We start from the raw sequence: 20,444 nt of genomic DNA, 5'->3' as shown, positions 1-20,444 counted from the left end.
GCGAGGGCTTCTCATTGCGGTGTCTTCTCTTGTTGCCTAGCACGGGCTCTAGGCACGCAGGCTTCAGTAGTTGTGGCACATGGGCTTCAGTAGTTGTGGCTCGTGGGCTCTAGAGCGCAGGCTCAGTAGTTGTGGCGCACAGGCTTAGTTGCTCCGCAGCATGTGGGATCTTCCTGGAGCAGGGATCGAACCCGTGTCCCCTGCATTGGCAGGCAGATTCTTAACCACTGCGCCACCAGTGAAGCCCTGAATGTTTCTTAACAACCATGTCAGTTTCTTCCTAGCTACTGAGCTGTCAAACTGAGTTTTAGTGTGTCTTATATTCAGAGTGGAGAAGAGACCCTTTGTGTAACTGTAGGCCAAGTGACTCAGACAGAACTATTTGTTTCCCAGGTCTTTGTATTTGGACTGAACTACAGTAACTGTCTAGGAACTGGAGATAACCAGAGTACACTTGTACCCAAAAAGCTGGAAGCCTTATGTGGAAAGAAGATTAAGAGCCTTAGTTATGGGAGTGGACCACATGTTCTTCTCAGCACCGAAGGTAAAGTGGGAATAAGTCCAGCTTCTGTTTGTGGGAAATCGAGCAGTTAATTCTAAGCTAAGGGGCAATGGGTTTGTATCAGATATTGGATTTTGAACGATTTGTTTCTTAATTTCTGAGCGGAAGTACACAAAACAGGTAAAAGGTAAACACTTCAGGCTCCCTCTGGAACAACCATAGGATGACTTGCAATTTAAGCAGACTTTTGAGGTTTTCGACAACTTATGTAAAGTTGTGGAAGATGAACTATAGCAGATGAAGTGGTCCTTCAGCCTGATTTTTCAGTGAATTGTTGTAGCAAGGCAACGTCCAGGTTTTACTTGGTACTTTTTTTTTTTTGGCTGCGTTGGATCTTTGTTGCTGTGTGCGGGCTTTCTCCAGTTGTGGCGAGAGGGGGCTACTCTTCGTTGCGGTGCACGGGCTTCTCATTGCAGTGGCTTCTCTTGTTGGGGAGCACGGGCTCTAGGCACACGGGCTTTAGTAGTTGTGGCTCACAGGCTCTAGAGCGCAGGCTTAGTAGTTGTGGCGCACGGGCTTAGTTGCTCCACGGCATGTGGGATCTTCCTGGACCAGGGCTCGAACCCGTGTCCCCTGCACTGGCAGGCGGATTCTTAACCACTGCGCCACCAGGGAAGCCCACTTGGTACATTTTTTAAAACACAGGTAGTACTGGTTTTCCTTGTGTGAATCTTGAATTCAAGAAATCTCAGTTCTTTCCTTGGCATTCGTGTGGATGCCATATGGAAAGAATGTGGGGTAGATTCTTCTTTTCGTCTCTGCCTCCCCAAGATCACCAGAGGGGCCTCTGCATTCTTCCTTGGTGATTTATCTGTACTGTGGGCACCCAGAGCTCTCTGAAAATCTGTCATGTATAACCCAGCTTCTTCCCTTTATGTTTTAGGCACATTAGTTCTTGCTCTCTAGCTTTCTGTTGGGTAAACTGTAGGGCGCACTTGGGAGCATTTGCTTCTCTGCCTTTCTGTCTCTAGCCTGGGGAATCAACACTTCCTCGGATGTTACCGTGGGTCTTGGTATTGAGCTTTTTAACAGCCTTTAACTTACATCTGAATCCACTCCCAAGTTCTCCACATCTTTCTCAAGCTGTGAGATCCAGATGTGAGCATGATTGTCTGGTAAGAGTGTAACTGGTGTGGAGTATAATGAGGTGATTATCTTGCCTCTGCATTGTGTAATCATGCCTTCTGGCATCACACGGGCTCTTTCAAGCAGTTGCTTCTTTGCTGACTGGTTCAGCTTGTCATCCATTGTGACCTGATGATTTAATGTTTTCCTAACACATGTTAATTTTAATGAGGCATTGATTTCTGACCATAAAAGTGGTTTTTTAGGAGCAAACATACTGAAACATATGCATTCGGATTCTTGGTTTTCTTCAAAGTGGTGACCTTGGGAAACTATAACTTTTCTTCTGGAATTATTTTCAGAGTCCAGGTCCTACAGTTTTAACTATCTTGAATGTTACAATTAAGATATAAATAAACATAAAACACAAATATGAATAACTGGTTTTCTTGTGGGAATAGTCTTTTTGTTTTAATTCAGTTTTGATTGTTATAATACATTTAATACAACATACGTATGATACATGATGTATAGGATGTTTAATGTATGTTTGATACATATATTTGTGTGTATTTTATAAGTATTACAAATAGTCACATAGTTTAAAAACAATTTAACACTTTAAACCATCAAATAGTATGTGGATTTTAGTAGAAAACAGGACTCTGCCTCACTCCTCCTTACTCTTAGAAACTGCTCTTCAGGTGGAATTACTTTTTAACTCCTTCAGGTGTTTTTTCCTGGTATTTAGTCTCATATTTTTAAATTAACATGCTTATACTGCTATTTCTGAATTTTTTTATTTTAGATATTATCCTTTGACTTTTTGTAACAGCAGATAGAATTTAGCTCTCTTTCTCCTACCTTCCCTCACCTTATTGCGTCACTATAGGGATATCACCATTTTGGTTAAATCAGTATTCAGTGTTCACATTACTAGGACTCGATAAGTATTATTTATAGCTGAGCCATCTCCTTTCTTATACAACTGTTTGTTTTCCTGGGCTTACTTGTTTGTCATAAACGTATGCTGGAACTCTTCTATAGCGCAGTATTTTTTTTTTTTTAACATCTTTATTGGAGTATAATTACTTTACAATGGTGTGTTAGTTTCTGCTTTATAACAAAGTGAATCAGCTATACATATACATATATAACATTATCATCTTCCTCTTGCGTCTCCCTCCCACCCTCCCTATCCCACCCCTCTAGGTGGACACAAAGCACCGAGCTGATCTCCCTGTGCTATGCAGCTGCTTCCCACTAGCTCTGTATTTTACATTTGGTAGTGTATGTATGTCCATGCCACTCTCTCACTTCGTCGCAGCTTACCCTTCCCACTCCCCATGTCCTCAAGTCCATTCTCTAGTAGGTCTGCGTCTTTATTCCTGTCCTGCCCCTAGGTTCTTCATAACAATTTTTTTTTTAATTCCACATATATGTGTTAGCATACGGTATTTGTTTTTCTCTTTCTGACTTATTTCACTCTGTATGACAGACTCTAGGTCCATCCACCTCACTACAAAAATATGGAATGCTTCACAAATTTGCGTGTCATCCTTGCGCAGGGGACATACTAATCTTTTCTGTATCATTCCAATTTTAGTATATATATGCTGCCGAAGCAAGCACCAGTATTTTTTTTTTTTAACTTTTAATTTTATTTTATTTTTGGCTGTGTTGGGTCTTTGTTGCTGCGTGCGGGGTTTCTCTAGTTGCAGTGAGTGGGGGCTACTCTTCGTTGCAGTGCCTGGGCTTCTCATCGTGGTGGCTTCTCTTGTTGCGGAGCACAGGCTCTAGGTGCGCAGGCTTCAGTAGTTGTGGTACATGGGCTCAGTAGTTGTGGCATGCGGGCTCTAGAGTGCAGGCTCAGTAGTTGTGGCGCACGGGCTTAGTTGCTCCGCGGCATGTGGGATCTTTCCAGACCAGGGCTCGAACTCGTGTCCCCTGGGTTAGCAGGCGGATTCTTAACCACTGCGCCACCAGGGAAGTCCCTATAGCACAGTATTGCTTCTGGGCACCTCTGAGCATATCAGTACCTCTCCGGAGTGTTCTGTCCGCCTACTCCAGCCTGGACTGGTCACTCTAGGCTGTTGCACAGCCGTTGGCCTAAAACTTCATTTCACCGTCATCCTCAGATGTCCCTTCTTTGTTCTTTCTGGATCCTTTGTCCTTTCTGGATCCCCTATTTTTTGTGTCCTGTGTCTTCCTCCTTGGATTATACCCTCATTTGGGTGAAACACATCTCTAGTAGCTTCCCAAGGAAGCAGGTGTGAGAGAAATCTTTGAGACACTGTCTTAAAATGCTTTTATTTTACCCATGCCATTGATCAGTGATTTGTCTGAGCAAAAAGGAAAAAAAAGGTACAGTATTTTCTGTTCCAATCCTTTAACACTATTTTGAGCATTTGCCTCTACTACCTGGTATGCAAAGCTCAGTCCAGAGTAAAGGATCTCTTCCTGTTAGGACCCCATTTATAGCCCCTGAGGCTACTGGCATTGCTCCAGTGTAATCCCCTTGCTAGCTCTGTGCAGGGCCTTCCCCCCCGCCCCCCGGGGAGTTTTCCCCATAGCCATCTGCAGTCCCTGGCTCTCTTGTTGACAGAATGGTTCTTGTTGGCATTTTGTGCCTCTCAAGGTGTAAGAGAAATATGTCTAGATTCAACCCACCTCTGCATTGCTGCAGCCCCACCGTCCCATTCATTCCGTGGGCCCAGGTGGCTGCCTCAAGGGAGTGCACCAAATGGTCCACTTGGTGGTCCCAGTCACCTGCTTGTGATGGGAGTCAACATGTCCTACTTTAACGTGCCTCTTAAATTCCCAGAGTAATTCCATAGGGCCATGCCCCATGTGGGCATCCCTTTAACAGTCTAGTTTCCATTGCTCATCTACCTGACCATACAGCCAGGCTATTGGCTATAGCCCATGAGTTGGTAAAGACCCAAACATACGGGTTTTTACCATTGCTTAATTCTTCCATCACTGCTCGGAAAACAGCCTGCCGTTCAGCCCACTGTACTGATTTACTCTTGACTCCTTCAGTCAGTCTTGCCATCCACTGGTCTTAATGTGGGCACTCTCCAAAGGGGCTGTTGTCCATTCACCTTGGAACTGTGTCTGTAAAGCAAGCAGCTCTTTGTTGTTCAGTTAGAGCTTCACAGGGCACGTCCACAAGGCAGTGGGTTCCAGCAGCTCCTCAGGCAGCTCCAAAGTCGGTCCTAGATGAAAAGAGGCTCCCTGCTCACGCCTGCCTGCATTCCCCCCGCAGCACGCTCCCCTGTAAACCATTTCTGTTTTATTATGAACTCTTCGGGGCACTGCCTTTCTTATTAGAGGGCTTCTCCGACACCACCCAAGATGTTATGGGCATCTCAGGTCTCATGATTATTTTATGTCCTTCAATCATTGAGGCAGTCTCAATTAATGCCCAGGCTACTAATTTTCTGAAATGGTGTGTACCAGACAGCAGCATCTGGGAATTTTCTGGTCTAAAATCCCAGTGGTCACTGCCGGGAGGTGCTCCCGGGTTTGCCATAAGCTCCTGTTTCAGAGTGCAGGTGGCAGATACCCTCAGAATCATATCTGATGGGGCCGTAAAGCCCCATGAGCATTGGGAGAGCTGCCGCCCTCTGCTAATTCAGACCCGGGCTGCTCTTGCGCAGGTCCCCACTCGGATACATCTGTCTTTCGGGTAATCTTATAGGTGGGAGCTAGCATTGTTTCCAGATGTGGAATATGTATTCTCCAAATGCCAGATAAACCACCCAAATGCTGGCTTGCTGCTGCTTCTTTGGTCCTAGGGGTGGGTAGCGACAGCAGTTTAGTTCAGTCTCTTGTGGAACGTTCTTCGTGGCTTCGGCAGGTTATTCCTAAGAATTTTAATGTTTGGGCAGGCCCTGGGACCTTTGCGGGATTTATTAACCAGCCCCAGTGGGGCATGTGTGTCACCATGGCATTCAGATCACTCCTTGCCTGCTTTTCAGTTTCCGACATTATCATAATGTCATCAATATAGTGTATGATTGTACTTGAGACCTGTGTCAAGTCCAGATCCCTTCTGACCAAATAGTGACAGTAAGCCTGTGAGTTCAGATAACCCCGTGACGACACGGTATAAGTAAACTGGGATCCTTCCCAATGAAGGCAAACTGCTGCTGGCTTTTTTCTGAGATTGAGAAGGAAGCACGTGCAAGGTCAGTCCCTGGGTTCCAGCTTCTGCTGGCCTGCTGCATCTTCTTTGAGGCTGAAGCCACGTCCGGAACCGCTGAGGCTGTAGGCGGCACAACTTTATTTACGCCTCCATAGCCTACTGTTAGCCCCCAGGAGCCACCTGCCTTTTCCCCAGGCCTCACAGGGCTACCGTACGGTGAGTGCATTGGTACCAGTGTTCCAGCTTTAATTAAAATGGTGAGCTCTTTCTGTCCACGAGGTGTTCTGTATTTAAGTCAAGCACCTGTGCGGGCTCAGGCAGTTCTAGTGGTTCCCATCTAGCGCCCAGTAAAACCGGCCTGAGGGCAGATTTACATGCCTTGTGTTTTACAGTATTAGGTTGGGGAAGCAGTCCCCAGTCAGATGTAATATCCATCCCAAGACTACGTTCAGGTAAGGGGGATGCGTCCACGTCACACAGAATCTGTTCCAAAACCCCCGTTTTCATTCAGACTTTCACTTGAGTCCCATCAACTGTTACCCATCTGTATCCCCCATTCTAACCTTAGCTGTTAAGATGTCACCAACAGGTTTTGGAATCACAGTGCGTTGGGGTCCTGTATCAGAAAAGTTTCCTCTCCTCCCCCTGACTGTTTCACCCACCCATGTGCATATGCCCTTGGGTGCCTTGCTGGGGGTTGGGCCAGAAGATCCTGGCCTTTAGGTCAATCTTTATCTTCCTTACCATTTCCCCAGGGCATTCCTGGTCAATTTTCTTACCTTAGTCTTTACCTTCTGGCTTTTTATCGCCTTCCAAGCTGGGATAAATAGAGCTGACTTGTTTGGGGCCCTTTAATTTTAGAGACCAACATGGGGTCCCATTGGTTCACCAGTCTCTGGTCGTGCTGCAGCGACACCTTGGTTTCAGCTGCATCAGCATCCGATTTATTCATCCCACTTTGTAACAACCGTTTGAAGACTTTCACTCTGCCGGGGTGAGTCCCTTGATTCTCCCCTTTGTCTTTCCCTATTTTCATAATTAATGTTCTTAGTAAGACCCCTATGGGGAAGTTGAGATAGCAAGTTAGATAAGGTGTCTCAAACTGTTTGATTTTGTAGCAGTAAAGTTACATGAGGTGCCCATATAGCAGGGACCCTCTTAATCCCAGCATTTACCATAATCTGGGTAATGGGCGTATTCAGTGGGTGAAATATCCCAGTCATCATAAAGCCAGTCCCACATGGCTTGCATACGAAGTGTCTCAGCTGCTTCATCTGGGGTGTTCCATCTGGCATTAATACGGGGAGTTGGGAAATCCCTCTTATCAGGATAAACAGACTTTACAGTGGCTTTTATCCAGTCCACCAACCTGGCTGTCTCCTTGGGACTCACCTCCTGGGTGTCTGGATCATGTACAGTCACCTGTGATTGTTCAGTAGAGAGCAGTGGGTCCTGCGTCAACCCAGACATGCGCTTCCGCTCTGCAGCCTTCAAAATCAAAGACACAGCCCTTAAGTTAGTTACTCTCACAGCCCGTTTCAGTAAAGGTTCCTCAGGAAGCTGCTGATGCTGATGTGCACAGTGAGCCAGTCCCTTCACACTGTCTCCCTTGCTTTTAGTTGCTTCTTGCTGTTGCCCTTCTCCTCTGGTAACTATTTTCTTGGTGACCCAGAGGTGCTAGAGGTACTTTCTGTTGCATAATTTTTCCCTTTCTAGGCAGCTTTGAGGCTAATGGCTGGAGCTCAGATTGACCCAAATCTGAGCTTGAATCAGCATCAAGGCCAAGCACTTTCTTTTATTTTCATTTTGGCTCTTACACATGAAATAAGCGGGGAATTGTTTATTTATTTATTTAAAAGTATTTATTTATTTATTTGGCTGGGCTGGGTCTTCGTTGCGGCACACAGGATCTCCGTTGCTGCACGTGGGATCTTTGTTGCGGCGTGTGGGATCTAGTTCCCTGACCAGGGATCAAACCCGGGCCCCCTGCATTGGGAGCGTGGAGTCTTAGCTGCTGGACCACCAGGGAAGTCCCAGGAATTGTTTATTTAGTGTGCTGCTTCTAATTTTGCATTTCCTTATATATCCATTGAGCCAACTCCTTGGGAGTCGGGTCTACTTCCATTTCTAAACGGCATTGGTAACTTTTACCTTTAGTAACTGATTGCAGCACAGCTGCAGTTTCATACCATGGTGACTAGGTAGCCGTCTAGGAATCAGAGGTTCCTCATTCCTTGCCCTTTTATCCTTTATCTTCAAAAACCATGTGTCTGTGAGCCAGGGCTGTTCTTGCAAATCCTGTTTCTGACATCAACTAAATAGAGAGTTCCTGGACCCAGTTCGTGTGTGTGTGTGTGTGTGTGCGTGTGCGTGTGTGTGTGCACGCGCGTGTGCGTGTGTGTGTGCGCATCCCCCAGCAGGAAGTAATTCTCGGGTGCCAGCACGGTGTCCAGGAGTCCAGCACAGTTCTGATACTACCTATCCGGAGATAGAATCAGATTCCATGGGTAAAGGGCTCAGTCCCACAAGACCACCCTCCACTTCAGATGTTGGTCACAAGCCCGGGTTGTTACCTGTGCTTCTGATTAACCTGCTGCAAATCAGAAGTTCCCGTGACCCTCTCCTTGGGTTTTTCTTTGTTTTGGGCCCCGCCATGTGGCACGTGGGATCTTAGTTCCCCGACCAGGGACCCAACCCCGGGCCCTCGGCAGTGGAAGCGCAGAGTCCTAACCACTGGACCGGCAGGGAATTCCTTCCTTGGGCTTGATTAATCTGCTAGAATGTCTCCCGACACTCCAGAAAATCCATTTACTCACTAGATTACTGATTATTATAAAAGGATATTAAAGGATATGAGTTAACAGCCCGAATAAAGGAGCTTCCGTCCTCGTAGACCCTGGTGCCTGGCACAGTGGCACATGTAAGTGTTCTGGTTCCCCGACATGGCAACTCTCTGAACAGGGGCCAAAATTAGCTGTCCTCTTGGGTTTTTATGGAGGCTTCATTACATAGTCATGATTGTCTAAGTCATTGGCAGTGGCAGTTAATTCAGCCTCCAGCCCCTCTCCCCTCCAACCCTCTAATCTTGTGGTTGGTTCTTCTGGCAACAGACCCATCCTCCTTAGGTGCTTCCAAAAGTCACCTCATTCACATAACCAAAGATACCCTTATCATTCTCCACACTTAGGATATTCCACCGGTTTTGGGAGCTGTGAGACAGGAACTGTGGGTGAAGACTAAATATACAAGATAAATTTATTTTTGTAATCTGGATGACCAAATGTATATTTCTTATAAATCACAATGTCGCAAAAAGAAATTAAGGTTGGAAGATGAGTTGAGCAAAGTACAGGGGTTACTGTTTCTTCTTTGAGCTGATTCTTTGTGTGCGGCCATCCTGTATAGATGGAGTTGTTTATGCCTGGGGCCACAATGGATATAGCCAGCTTGGGAATGGGACGACCAACCAAGGCATTGCTCCCATCCAAGTCTGCACCAACCTCTTGATCAAGCAAGTGGTTGAAGTAGCTTGTGGCTCACATCATTCAATGGCTCTGGCAGCTGATGGAGAGGTAAGTGCCCTGCTTTTATTCTTTATTTTTAAATTGTGGTAAAATACATGTAATATAAAATTTACCATCTTAACCATTTTTAAGTGTACAGTTCAGTGACAAGTATATTCACATTGTTATGCTACCCTCACCACCATCCATCCACAGAACTCTTTTCGTCTTGCAAAACTGAAACTCTGTACCAATTAAACATTAACTCTCTCTACTTTCTCTTACTCCCAGCCCCTGGCAAGCACCATTCTACTTTCTGTCTCTAAGAATTTGACTACTCTGGGTACCTCACATGAGTGGAATCATACAGTATTTGTCCACTGTGACCGCCTTTATTTCACTCAGCATAATGTCCTCAAGATTCATCCATGTGGCAGCCTGCGGGAGAATTTCATTCCTTTTTAAAGCTGAACAATATTTCATTGTCTATTTTGTTTATCCATTTATCTGTTGATGAATATTTGGGTCATTTCTACCTTTGGCTATTGTGAAGGTCCTTGCTTTTTAAAAAAAGATGACCATATTTGTACTTGGATATGGTGTGAACATAGCAGCCCCGTGTGCGTCGCTAAGAACAGTATGGGAATGAACCCTTTTTCTAATACAACTTATATTGTGTGATCAGGACCACTCTTTTGAAGACAGTAGAATTAATTCTTAAGGCAGTTGAGTCTCATGCTTTTTGCTAAGATTACAAATCAGATGTGTATGACAGTGTTCTGTACTTTTGTTTTTTTAATGACCCCCATCCCCTAAGGTCTCTTTTGTTTTTTTAGTAAATGTAATGATGTCATAGAAAATAACTTTACCAACATTCCAGTAGGTTCTGAACAACTTGTTCACCCCCCAGGTTCCATGCTTATCTTAAATGTTACTCATCCTGTTGGTTCTACCTCCCAGTCTTTTGTATCATCTTGTTCCTCTCCTTCTCCATAACCTTAGGTCAGGCCTTGTCATCTCCTGGACTGTTGCCATGGTCTCTTTTATTCCATAGCTTTTTAGTTGGTCTGCCTGTGCAGTATTACTTCTCTGCCCCCTGTGATTTATGAAATGCAGATCAGATCATATCGTTTCCTGTTTAAAGTCCTTCAGTGGTGTTACAGTGATTTTACTAAGTAGGGTAGGTTATGGGTGAACAAACCAAAGCACCTCAGGGAGATCAAGGTTTCATGGCTGGGACGTGCTGGAGCCAGACCTAGCAGGCCTTATGTGCAGAATCTGCTGTTCCTAGTCTGTTTCTTGGTTAATGGAACCCTCGTCCCCATTTTTAAAATAAAAGGCAACTGCATTGGAAGGGAACTTAGGATATTTGAAAATAAGTGCAGAAGAATGATTGTCGAAATTAGAACTTGCTAATTTGTGCAGCCTGGATTCCTGGTTTATTTTAACCTTAAGCATATGCTACTTTGGATAAATATTTGCATTATTACACTAGCTATTCCTGTGAATCCACTTTCAAGAAGTATGGCAGATTATTTCTTTTGTGCCTATGAAATGAACCTGTAGCACATATTCTTTTTAAGACATCAGCCGTGGGTTTTAAGACATCACGTGGGCAGCCTCAGGCACGTGAACTTAGATAGAAAGTGCTGACAGAGGAAAAGAGAATTGTGGAAGCCGGAACTCAGGATGTGTGAGGACCACTTCCCACAGGCAAGTGAAGGGGGTGAGAGGGGTCCTTACAAACACTCTTAGTGATGGAGGAAGTTATCTCCTCTGCTACCAGCATCCCCCTCCTCCTCTAATTCTTCTCTCCGGTCACACTCTTGTTTGATAGGCTCAGTTAATAATTAACTTAAAGTGATTTTTAGTTTTGTTTTTCTTCTTTAACTTAGCTTAGAGCTCTATTTGTGTCTCTCTCCCTTAGAAATCTGGTTTTCAGGTTATGGCCAATCACGGGCCAAAAGTAAGCAGGATGCAGTTGAGGAGGGGAGCTGCTTGGAGCTGACAGACAGCAAATGAGAACTCAGAAAATGTTATCAAGAATAGCCTAACAACCCCATGTCATTCCTGTAGAGACATCGTCTCCTTAGTACTTGTGAGCATGACTGTGTTAGGACGTGGAACTATGATTGATAATTACAAAGATGGTAGGCTTGTGTTATCAGGAAAATTTATATAATGTCTCCTATTGGTGATTAGTGAGATAGGGAGAAGCATAGTATGGTTTCAAAAGTTTCAATGAAAAAAAAAAATGACTATTTGTGCCCAGAGAGTAAGGCTGATTTTTTCATATCACTGTGGCATATACCTCATTTCCTATTGATGCCGGATTAAAAATCCTGTATAGCTGCCATAATTATAGTGGCAGTATAACATAGTGGTTAAGAGCGCTGCTAGATTGCTTGGGTTGAGATTAGTAGTAAATTCTGCTTGCTAGCTGTGGAGTCTCAAGCAAGTCACTCAACCTCTCTGTGTTTCTATTTTACATGTATAAAATGGGGATGATACTAGTACCTATCCCAGGGTCATCTTACAGGATTACTGTGAGGATTAGATGGGTTAATGCACGTAAAGCACTTAGGACCATTTAGCACATTGTAAGTACTCATTAAGTGGGTTTATTTTTATTTTATGATTGTTATTGTGTGTTAGAGGTAGAATTTTCACCCTTACTCTTCTTTCTTTTTCTTTTCCCCTCCTGTTGTGTAGGTGTTTGCTTGGGGCTATAACAACTGCGGCCAGGTGGGATCGGGATCTACAGCAAATCAACCAACTCCTCGCAAAGTTACAAACTGTTTACACATTAAGAGGGTGGTTGGCATTGCCTGCGGTCAGACCTCGTCCATGGCTGTTCTGGACAATGGTGAGGTGAGCGATATCTACATCCCCCTTTCTCCTCCTTCAGTGAAATGTCCTTTTCTTTCCAGGTAGATTCTGGAAGGAAGAGTGCTTTGTTTTGCTAGCTCCATAGATAGTTAACTGATTGAGGTTGTAACCACAGGATGTTTGCTCCTCATTATGAATTTTTAAATGCCAAGATTTATCTGCAAGTAAAGGTTCTAATGTGTTTTTGCCAGATCCAAATAGCCCAGTGCTTATAGGTATTTATTTGTGATTTAATGTAATAGATAAAAGAATTTAATACTACCTCTTTCTTCCAATGAAAAAGTGAACGATGCACTCTTTTTTTTTTTTTTTTTTTCTTTTAAGTGAAAGCAGGTTTATTTAGAGAGATACTCATTGCATAGAGAGAATGCAGTCCATCTCAGAAAGTGAGAGCGGCCCCGGGAGAAACACACCCCACTGACAGAGTGCGGGCCATCTCAGAAGGCAAGAGGCAATGTGCACTCTTTAAAGTCAGCTGATGATGTTTATAAGCAGTAACTCTAATGGGCATGAAGGCTCTGTACCTACCTACATCTGGAATGTTTGTCCACAGGAAGAAGCAACTTGCAAAAGGAGAATTTTTCATCCTGATTGTTATTAGCTACTTTTAAAAACCCACCTTTCAGTGACCTTCTATCATAGTCACCTTTGAACTGATGGTCATTTCTATAAAATAATTCTGGTTGAAGCTTCTCCTTAGATGGACTTGTTACCACCTGTGCCTGTCTCAGTGCACAAGAATTATTCAAAGATGCTTCTTTGGACACAGACGTATGGCATCCTGCATTGGGGTGCGAGGGTGGTTTAGAGTTTACTGAATACTCGGCTGTGTTAGCTCACTTTTTGAATCAATCCTGATATCACACCGGAGGACTTCAGAATTCCTTGGGATAGTCATCTAACATCCTCCATTCCAGTATTTTCCACTTCTTTATTTTTTAAAACAAATTTAATTTTAAAATTATTATTATATGATTATTTCAACAAAGGAAAACAGATGAAGCGTATAAAGTAAAAAGTGAATACCTTTCCTTCAGTTTTGTTAATAGTTTGATGTATATCCTTTTGGACTTTTCTCTATAGTTAGTTATGTATGGTTGAGTATAATTACCTTCTTTAAACAATGGGATTGTTATACCTACTGCTTTTTTCTGCCAGTCTGCAACTTTTCTGCTTAACAACATATACGTTTTACCTGAATCTATTATCAGACCATTGATAGTTGCTTTCCATTATAATAGTTGCTTAGTTTTCTTTGTATGGATGTTGGTTTTCCTTGTGCACGTGACCTGCATCCAGAGCTCTCCTGATGGGCCTTTCAATTGTTTTTATATTTGTTTATAAACATTGTTGCACTGCTTTTCTGTGTTACTGTTTGTGAGTGTGTATATCTTTGCACACTCATGCAAGTATGTCTATAGAATAATTTCCCAGAAATAGGATTTCTGGGTCAGGGAGTATGTCATTAGAATTTTTGATAGCTATTGCCAAAGTTCTCCCCAGAAAGTTCAGACCTATTAGACTTCTGACATTGAAAGTGCTTTTAACCATCTCTTGTTAGTACCCTAAACTCCACGTCCCCTTTTTCCCTCTGTCACCCTGACTGGAAAGGCCCTCACCGATGCCCGTTTGCCCTGTGTTGCCATGGGGCGTGTTGCCACCCATATCTCGTGTTTCTGATTTGAGCCAGGCCTTTTGTCTGTTCCTGACCAGTACTTTACCCATGTCCCATGCTGGCCGTTCTAAACCTTTAACACTCGCTGTCAAACCTATGCCCAGCTCTGCGGCTTTCAGCTGATGACCCCCTCTTGGCTTAGGGCGTCTAAGGGACCGCCACATTCCCTTATGTCTCCTTCTTTAACCTCTTTGCTGGTACCTCTTGTGGTGCCGCTGTCACCACCTTCGTTGGACCCTCATCAGAGCTCACCTGTTTGCTGATGGGAGATGAGTTTATATGTCGAGGTCTCCCTGCCTCTGGTCTTACACGCTGCAGCCGCCCTTCATGTTGCCGCCAGCGTGATCTTTCCAGAATACAAATATAGTCATATTGATCTCAGTTTTGGAATATTTCAGTGGGAGATGCACGGATGCATTTCACTTTCCTCGGTTTGTGTTTTGGCCCTTTGGGCCCTTACCTTTCCTTCTAGTCTCTCCCCAGCCACCACCCCAGCTCTATCCAGCCAGGCCAACCTGCTCGTCTCCTGAACCTGTCTCCAGCACATTCTGTGCCCTCCGCCTGAAGTGCCTTCAGCCCTGCTCAGACTTCTGCTTTTTGAAAAGTCTTGCCTAAACTTTCTTCTGTGGCTAAATCCTTTCTCCTCTCTACCTGTAGTGCCTTGATTATATCTCTATTATGGCACTTGCCACCTGGCTGCAAAAAAATTGCAAAAATCTCTCCTGTTAAACTGTTTCCAAAGACTTATTCCTAGTACCTTTCACAACGTCCTGAGATACAGTAGGTACTTAGTAATTGTTAATGAGCCTCAGCTTCCTCATGCGTAAAACAAGAGTTAATGACTTGCCCAAGGCTATCCAACTAGTAAGCTATGGAGTAGAAACTGCCAGATTCTGTCATCCCTACCCCTAAAGCATCTTCTGTTTGGAGATCAGTTGTAAGATCACATTCAGTGGAATGTGAGCGTTGGAAGTGAAAAAAGTATCTGATTTGTTTAGGTGGATGGCATTTTTAGCTCTTCCCTCTTCCCAGCAGTTTTAAAAGCCTGTTCTCCCCCTTTCTCTGTCTAAGGTATACGGCTGGGGCTACAACGGCAATGGTCAGCTAGGCTTGGGAAACAACGGCAATCAGCTGACCCCCGTGAGAGTGGCAGCTTTGCACAGCGTTTGTGTGAACCAGGTACGTATGGTGGACCCTTAGGTGCTCGTCCCCATCTATCTTCCCTGCTCTGACTTGACGGAATATTTGCAGGCTCTTAGTTCCCCGACCAGGGATCGAACCCGTGCCTCCTGCAGTGGAAGTGTGGGGTCCTAACCACTGGACCGCCAGGGAATTCCCAGAGGTTTACTCTTTAGTAAGTCTTTTTGACGAGTACCCTGTGCCTTCATCTCCCACATTTAATACTATATCTTTCCTAAATTCCCATGATGGGAAGCAAGACCATGGTGCTGGCACACTGGTCTTGATAAGTTAAAAAAAAAAAAAAAAAAACTAACGGAAAAATATCCTGTAGTCTCAGGTATAGGCTTTTCTAATGCTTTTTTAATGTTCCAGAGAATGTCAGTCCACACCTGATGATGAATTGGCATTCTGCAGAAGCTGGCTGTAATCTTTAAGTAGATGTTTTCCCTGCCCTTCCTGTTCTCCTGTTTATGGTAACCATTTAAATTTACTTGCAGATTGTCTGCGGCTATGCACATACTCTAGCACTAACTGATGAGGGCTTGCTCTATGCCTGGGGAGCTAACACGTATGGGCAGCTGGGAACTGGCAATAAAAATAACCTGCTAAGCCCAGCACACATCATGGTGGAGAAAGAAAGGTAACTTGTCGGTACCATGTCTTGGGATTGTGTGTGCGTTGGGACTTGGGACTGTGTGTGCTGGAGCTGTGGTCTTTGGCTTTGTAGCTCTTCTGTTTATTAACATTCTCATTTTGAACAAAGGAGTGTTGTACCAGTCAGAATGAGCGTGAAGTTGACGTGATCCTTACACAGCTTTCTCAGATAACTACCTGAGATTGGTAGGCATTCATGCATCTGGGTATAATCCCTGCAGCTTCTTGTTGCCTGTTTAGTAGGGAAGAAAAGTAGGGTCTGTCACCATGTTGAAATTTAAAGCATAGTATAAACTCTTCTTTTTGAGCCAACTAAAACAACTTTTAAACAAATAAAATCTGCCCTTGAAAGGGCATTATCTGTTTAAATATTGATTTGATTTAATGTGTGTTACTGGAATAGATGCTTAATGTTTGTTCAGCCATATTGTAAGGTCTTACCCACTAAGTGTTAGAATGTTGACTTCTGATTCTGGGACCCTGCCTAAGAAGCATACGGAGAATGTAGTAAGTTTGGCTTGATGTCCATTTGGATTGAGATATTCAGAGTCCGTGACCCCTGGACCAGTGCCTATCAGCCTAATGAGTGTTCTGAGCACTGGTAGGGGGTGAGAGATAAAGTTGTATTTGTAAGGAAATGGTATGTTGAATACAGTATTTTTTGCTACTGTCTAAGCCTCCAGAACCGTCAGGACATTTTTTTCCAGTGTCCACTTCCCTCATTTACTTTGGTTTCTACTCCCTTTATCCAGGTTTTCCTCAACAGTGCGCATTATTCATCCTAACTCAGAATGAGGTTAGCGTGAGAAGTGGGGCAGCCAGGAAGGCGGACACACAGTACTCTTGCTCTAGTCTTTTGCTTTTGTCAGTATGACTTGGTAGCTAAAGTCCCTGGATCTTGGGCTTTCTGAGGTGTTCTGAGCACGAACTTTTTATTTACCTTGTGTGGCACGCTTGGGCTTCTGTGAAAAAGAAGTGACGTGCATTTTTCTGAAAACTTCCCAGGGTAATAGAGATTGCGGCCTGCCACTCTGCCCACACGTCTGCAGCCAAGACGCAGGGAGGGCACGTGTACATGTGGGGCCATTGCCGGGGCCAGTCGGTGACCCTGCCTCACCTCACCCACTTCTCCTCCACCGACGACGTGTTCGCCTGCTTCGCCACGCCCGCCGTCACCTGGCGCCTACTGTCTATAGGTAAGGAAGCTCAGGGCTGCTTCCCCCAGCGAAGGGTATCATCAGCTGACCAGTGTTCCTGCACATTTGCTGGCTGTGGGCTTTTTTAGGTTCAAAATGTTTTATCCTCTGTTAGCTTTAATACCTTTCCCCAAATTAGATTTGCATAATACAATTTATTAAAATGTTATGGAATAATATATGGATTTATTATTTTCTCCCCTTCAGTGTTTTCAGTTTAATTGAAGTGAAATTCACGTACATAAAATTAACCATTTTTAAAGTGTACGATTCAGAGGCATTTAGTACCTTCACCATGTTGTGCAACCACCATTTATATCAAGTTCTAAAACACTTTCATCACCCTAAAAGAACACCCTGTACCCATTCTTTCTTTCCCCCAACCACTGGCAACTACCAGTTTGCTTTTCGTTTCTATGGAGTTACCTGTTCTGGACGTTTCATGTAAGTGGAATCATACAATGTACAACCTTTTGTGTCTGGCTTTTACTCAATGCTCTTGAGACCCATCCAGGTTGTAGTACGTATCAGTACTACTTTTCTTTTTATGGCTGAGTGGTATTCTGTTGTATATGTAGACCACATTTTGTTTATCCATTTATCTGTTGATGGACATTTGGATGGTTTCCACCTTTTGGCTATTGTGAATAGTGCTGTTATGAACATTCATGTACAAATTATTTGTTTGAGGAACCTGTTCTTAAGTGCTTTTGTTATGTTAAATTTATTACATAATCTAATATAACATGAACCAAAAATGAACTTAAAAGAAAATGAAGAACTTGTGGTTTTGTTAACTTTGTGGAGTTGTTAATTCCATTTTCCTTCCCTATTTTTCTTTCAATGAATCTCAAATACTTTTTTGGGGGGAGGGGATCAAAACAGAGGTATTATAAAGGATAGTGGGGGACTTCCCTGGTAGCCAGTGGTTAAGACTCTGAGCTTCCACTGCAGGGGACCCAGGTTCGATGCTTGGTCAGGGAACTAAGATCCCACATGCTTCACGGCCTGGCCTTAAAAAAAAAAAAGGATAGTGGAATTCAGGTTGATCTTTGGTTATATAATCTGTCCCTTTTCTGAATATTGTCTTCTTCAAGGGTCCATTGTTGATTGAAAATGTTAAAATGTAATCAAGCTGAGTAGCCATTAACATGATGATTTTAATCTCTTTTTCTTTTATTTCTTGTTTATTTCTACCTTTTTGCCAATGTATTTCTTCTAAATCGTTCTTTTGTTTGTGATGCAGAGGAAATAAATGTCATGATACCCTGTGCTTGAAAATTAATATAGCTGTTGTGAACACGAGATTTGGGTTGCTCAGCAATTGATATTGAAGGTCTTGTAATAACGTGTCATGCTCAGGTGTGTCAGGTAGCTGGACCTGTCCCGTCATCAGGTGACCAGTCTATATGGTCATGGGGGCAAGAGTATGTTTAGGAAAAGTGAAACTGCTGCTCAACTTAAAGTGAAACAAATGGAACGTTTCCAGTTTCTTTATAATACAGTATTTTTTTTGCAGTGAATATTGTGATCAAAGAAAATTTAGTTCATAGAATGGGACTCTTTGGCCGTAATCACACCTACGTATAGACCCTGTACACATCTCAGAGTCCCATATACTGCTTAACCTGGACCGGTTTATAAAAGACTTCCCTCAGGTTCTTGCATTTTAAAATTCTAATCCTGAAAAGACATTCTTTTCAGACCAAACATCCTAATATTTTCTGTTATTAAGTTTGGAAAAAGTATGGTCCCTGAATATATCTCCCAGGTGACTTCTTTCTCTTCCACCCGCCAAAAGTCAGAAGTGTTTGTTTCCTCTCAGTTTCTGATCTCAGCTGAGTGTCGGGAAGAAAGTCCGAGGATGAATTCACACCTATGAAGAACATTTCTTCTCTGAAGGGAGGTACTATACTTGTTGCCAGAAACCAAGATGGTCCAACCCTTAGGACTAGATGTGGGAGTTGAGGCACTGATAAGAAGCTGTTTTTTCGGTGGGGAGGTTGGGTAGCAGTCTAGACTCTTGGACTCTGCCCATCTTAGTTATTTCCTTTCTTTCATTCACTGGGGATTCAGGTTACAGGGTCAGGGAAAGCCTGGTTTTTGAGAGCTTGTCCACCTCTCCTCCACAGCCAAGAGAGCTCTGCATTGTCAGGGTAGGGGGAGGATGTACGTTAAGGGAATAGGGCTTAGGCAAATGGTATTTCCTTGGGAGATGCTGATAATAAAGCTCGTGGAAAGCTCCTTTGTTAAGTTTCAGCCTAGTTTTTAGCAGTTGTCCCTCCTCTGAGACTTGCCCTGGTAACAGCAGCTGCTGAGAGTCACCTTCTCACCTCGGGGGACGTGGAAATCTGTCTCCTACATCGATGGTACCTTCATTCAGTGCCAGCGGGGGTCTCTGGAATTTAAAATTTCCCTGTTAGCCTTCTTCTACCTCTTTCCCTTTTTCACACATGGAAAGCACAAGAAAGTGTTGCGTGAGTTTGTACAAGTGCCTTTACTTTTCTTCATGATAGCACAATTCTACTTACATATAAGAATGACATGTACTTACACCTCCTATCAGGCAGTGTGATCATGGTTTTGTAAAGCTGTTCTTTCTAAGTATACATTCCTACTAAGTAAATTTGCTCTGCTTTTAGATAGTGTGTAAGGATTATTGCTTGTACTGCATTAATTTTTAGTGTTAAGAAGGATGTTTAGATTCCAGATACCGAGGGAAAAGGGTCACCCTGTGAAAGAACACAACTCTTAGCGTAAGTGGTGAGTTTGTTTCTTAGGACTCCTTGAGTCAAATTTATCAACTCCTTGAAACTATCCCAAAGCAGAGCAAAGATGTCCTTAGAGTTTCTGTCGAGGAAAATTGATAAATTCTTAGCCTTAGAAGAGCACCACTCAATTTTTGAGAGAAATAGTTACCTAATCATGATGATCTATAACTTTCTCCTTTTTTAAAAAAATACACGTTTTTAGTGTCTAACTTAGCATGTCAGACTGGTATTTGGCCTTTCCAAATATGTATATTTTTCTGAAGTTTATACACTTAGGACACTTAGGTAACAGCAGCTGCTGAGAATCACCTTCTCAGGGGACGACAAAAACTGTCTCCTGCGTCTGTAGTACCTTCATTCAGTGCCAATGAGGGTCCCTGATTTTTTGTTTCCCCATTAGCCTGTGAAATTTAATTTAATTTCTGTGACATTGATTTTAATTTAATACTGTGGAATTGATTTGTTGAGTAAGGTCCGAACTCTTCTGAAAAAAATCTAATGGAATTATCCATCATGCTAATCATTATCTTTCTGAAGTCTTTCAAAGCTTGAACATGTTTCCTGAGCTTCCTGTATTAATGTGCTCGTTTCCTTCAGAGCATGAAGACTTTTTAACAGTTGCAGAGTCACTGAAGAAAGAATTTGACAGTCCAGAAACTGCTGATCTGAAGTTTCGAATTGATGGGAAATATATCCATGTCCATAAAGCTGTTTTGAAAATCAGGTATTTTCGCATGAGTTTAGAGTCATCAATAACCTTACTTTCTTCTACAATTTCCATTTCTTTGTTATTCCAC

At 43.3% G+C, this 20,444-nt stretch overlaps 2 protein-coding genes and 1 non-coding gene across 14 annotated transcripts in view; 1 reads left to right on the top strand and 2 right to left on the bottom strand.

Moving 5' to 3' along the window:
• Positions 1-20,444, bottom strand: part of SETDB2 (SET domain bifurcated histone lysine methyltransferase 2) — a 306,643-nt gene that overhangs the window by 182,708 nt on the left and 103,491 nt on the right. The gene's annotated exons all lie outside the window — the stretch shown is intronic.
• RCBTB1 (RCC1 and BTB domain containing protein 1) overlaps positions 1-20,444 on the top strand; it is a 67,262-nt gene that overhangs the window by 33,931 nt on the left and 12,887 nt on the right. For 10 of the 12 annotated variants that reach the window (XM_007193744.3, XM_007193740.3, XM_007193736.2 and 7 more), the window contains 7 exons: positions 394-544; positions 9,183-9,349; positions 11,993-12,151; positions 14,916-15,023; positions 15,524-15,666; positions 16,686-16,876; positions 20,245-20,371. In XM_007193744.3, coding sequence (XP_007193806.1) covers positions 394-544; positions 9,183-9,349; positions 11,993-12,151; positions 14,916-15,023; positions 15,524-15,666; positions 16,686-16,876; positions 20,245-20,371 — 1,046 coding nt within the window. Of the gene's footprint in view, positions 1-393; positions 545-9,182; positions 9,350-10,858; positions 10,994-11,992; positions 12,152-14,915; positions 15,024-15,523; positions 15,667-16,685; positions 16,877-20,244; positions 20,372-20,444 lie in introns of those variants that run through there. The other 2 variants (XM_057532849.1, XM_057532850.1) reach the window with 2 other exon arrangements.
• LOC114235490 (U6 spliceosomal RNA) lies at positions 3,151-3,259 on the bottom strand. Its single transcript, XR_003621653.2, has one exon. It is a non-coding gene; the product is annotated as a U6 spliceosomal RNA (small nuclear RNA).

This window comes from Balaenoptera acutorostrata, chromosome 18 (genome assembly GCF_949987535.1).
Source record: "Balaenoptera acutorostrata chromosome 18, mBalAcu1.1, whole genome shotgun sequence".
NCBI lineage: Eukaryota > Metazoa > Chordata > Mammalia > Artiodactyla > Balaenopteridae > Balaenoptera > Balaenoptera acutorostrata.
This window is presented reverse-complemented; position numbering and strand designations above follow the sequence as displayed.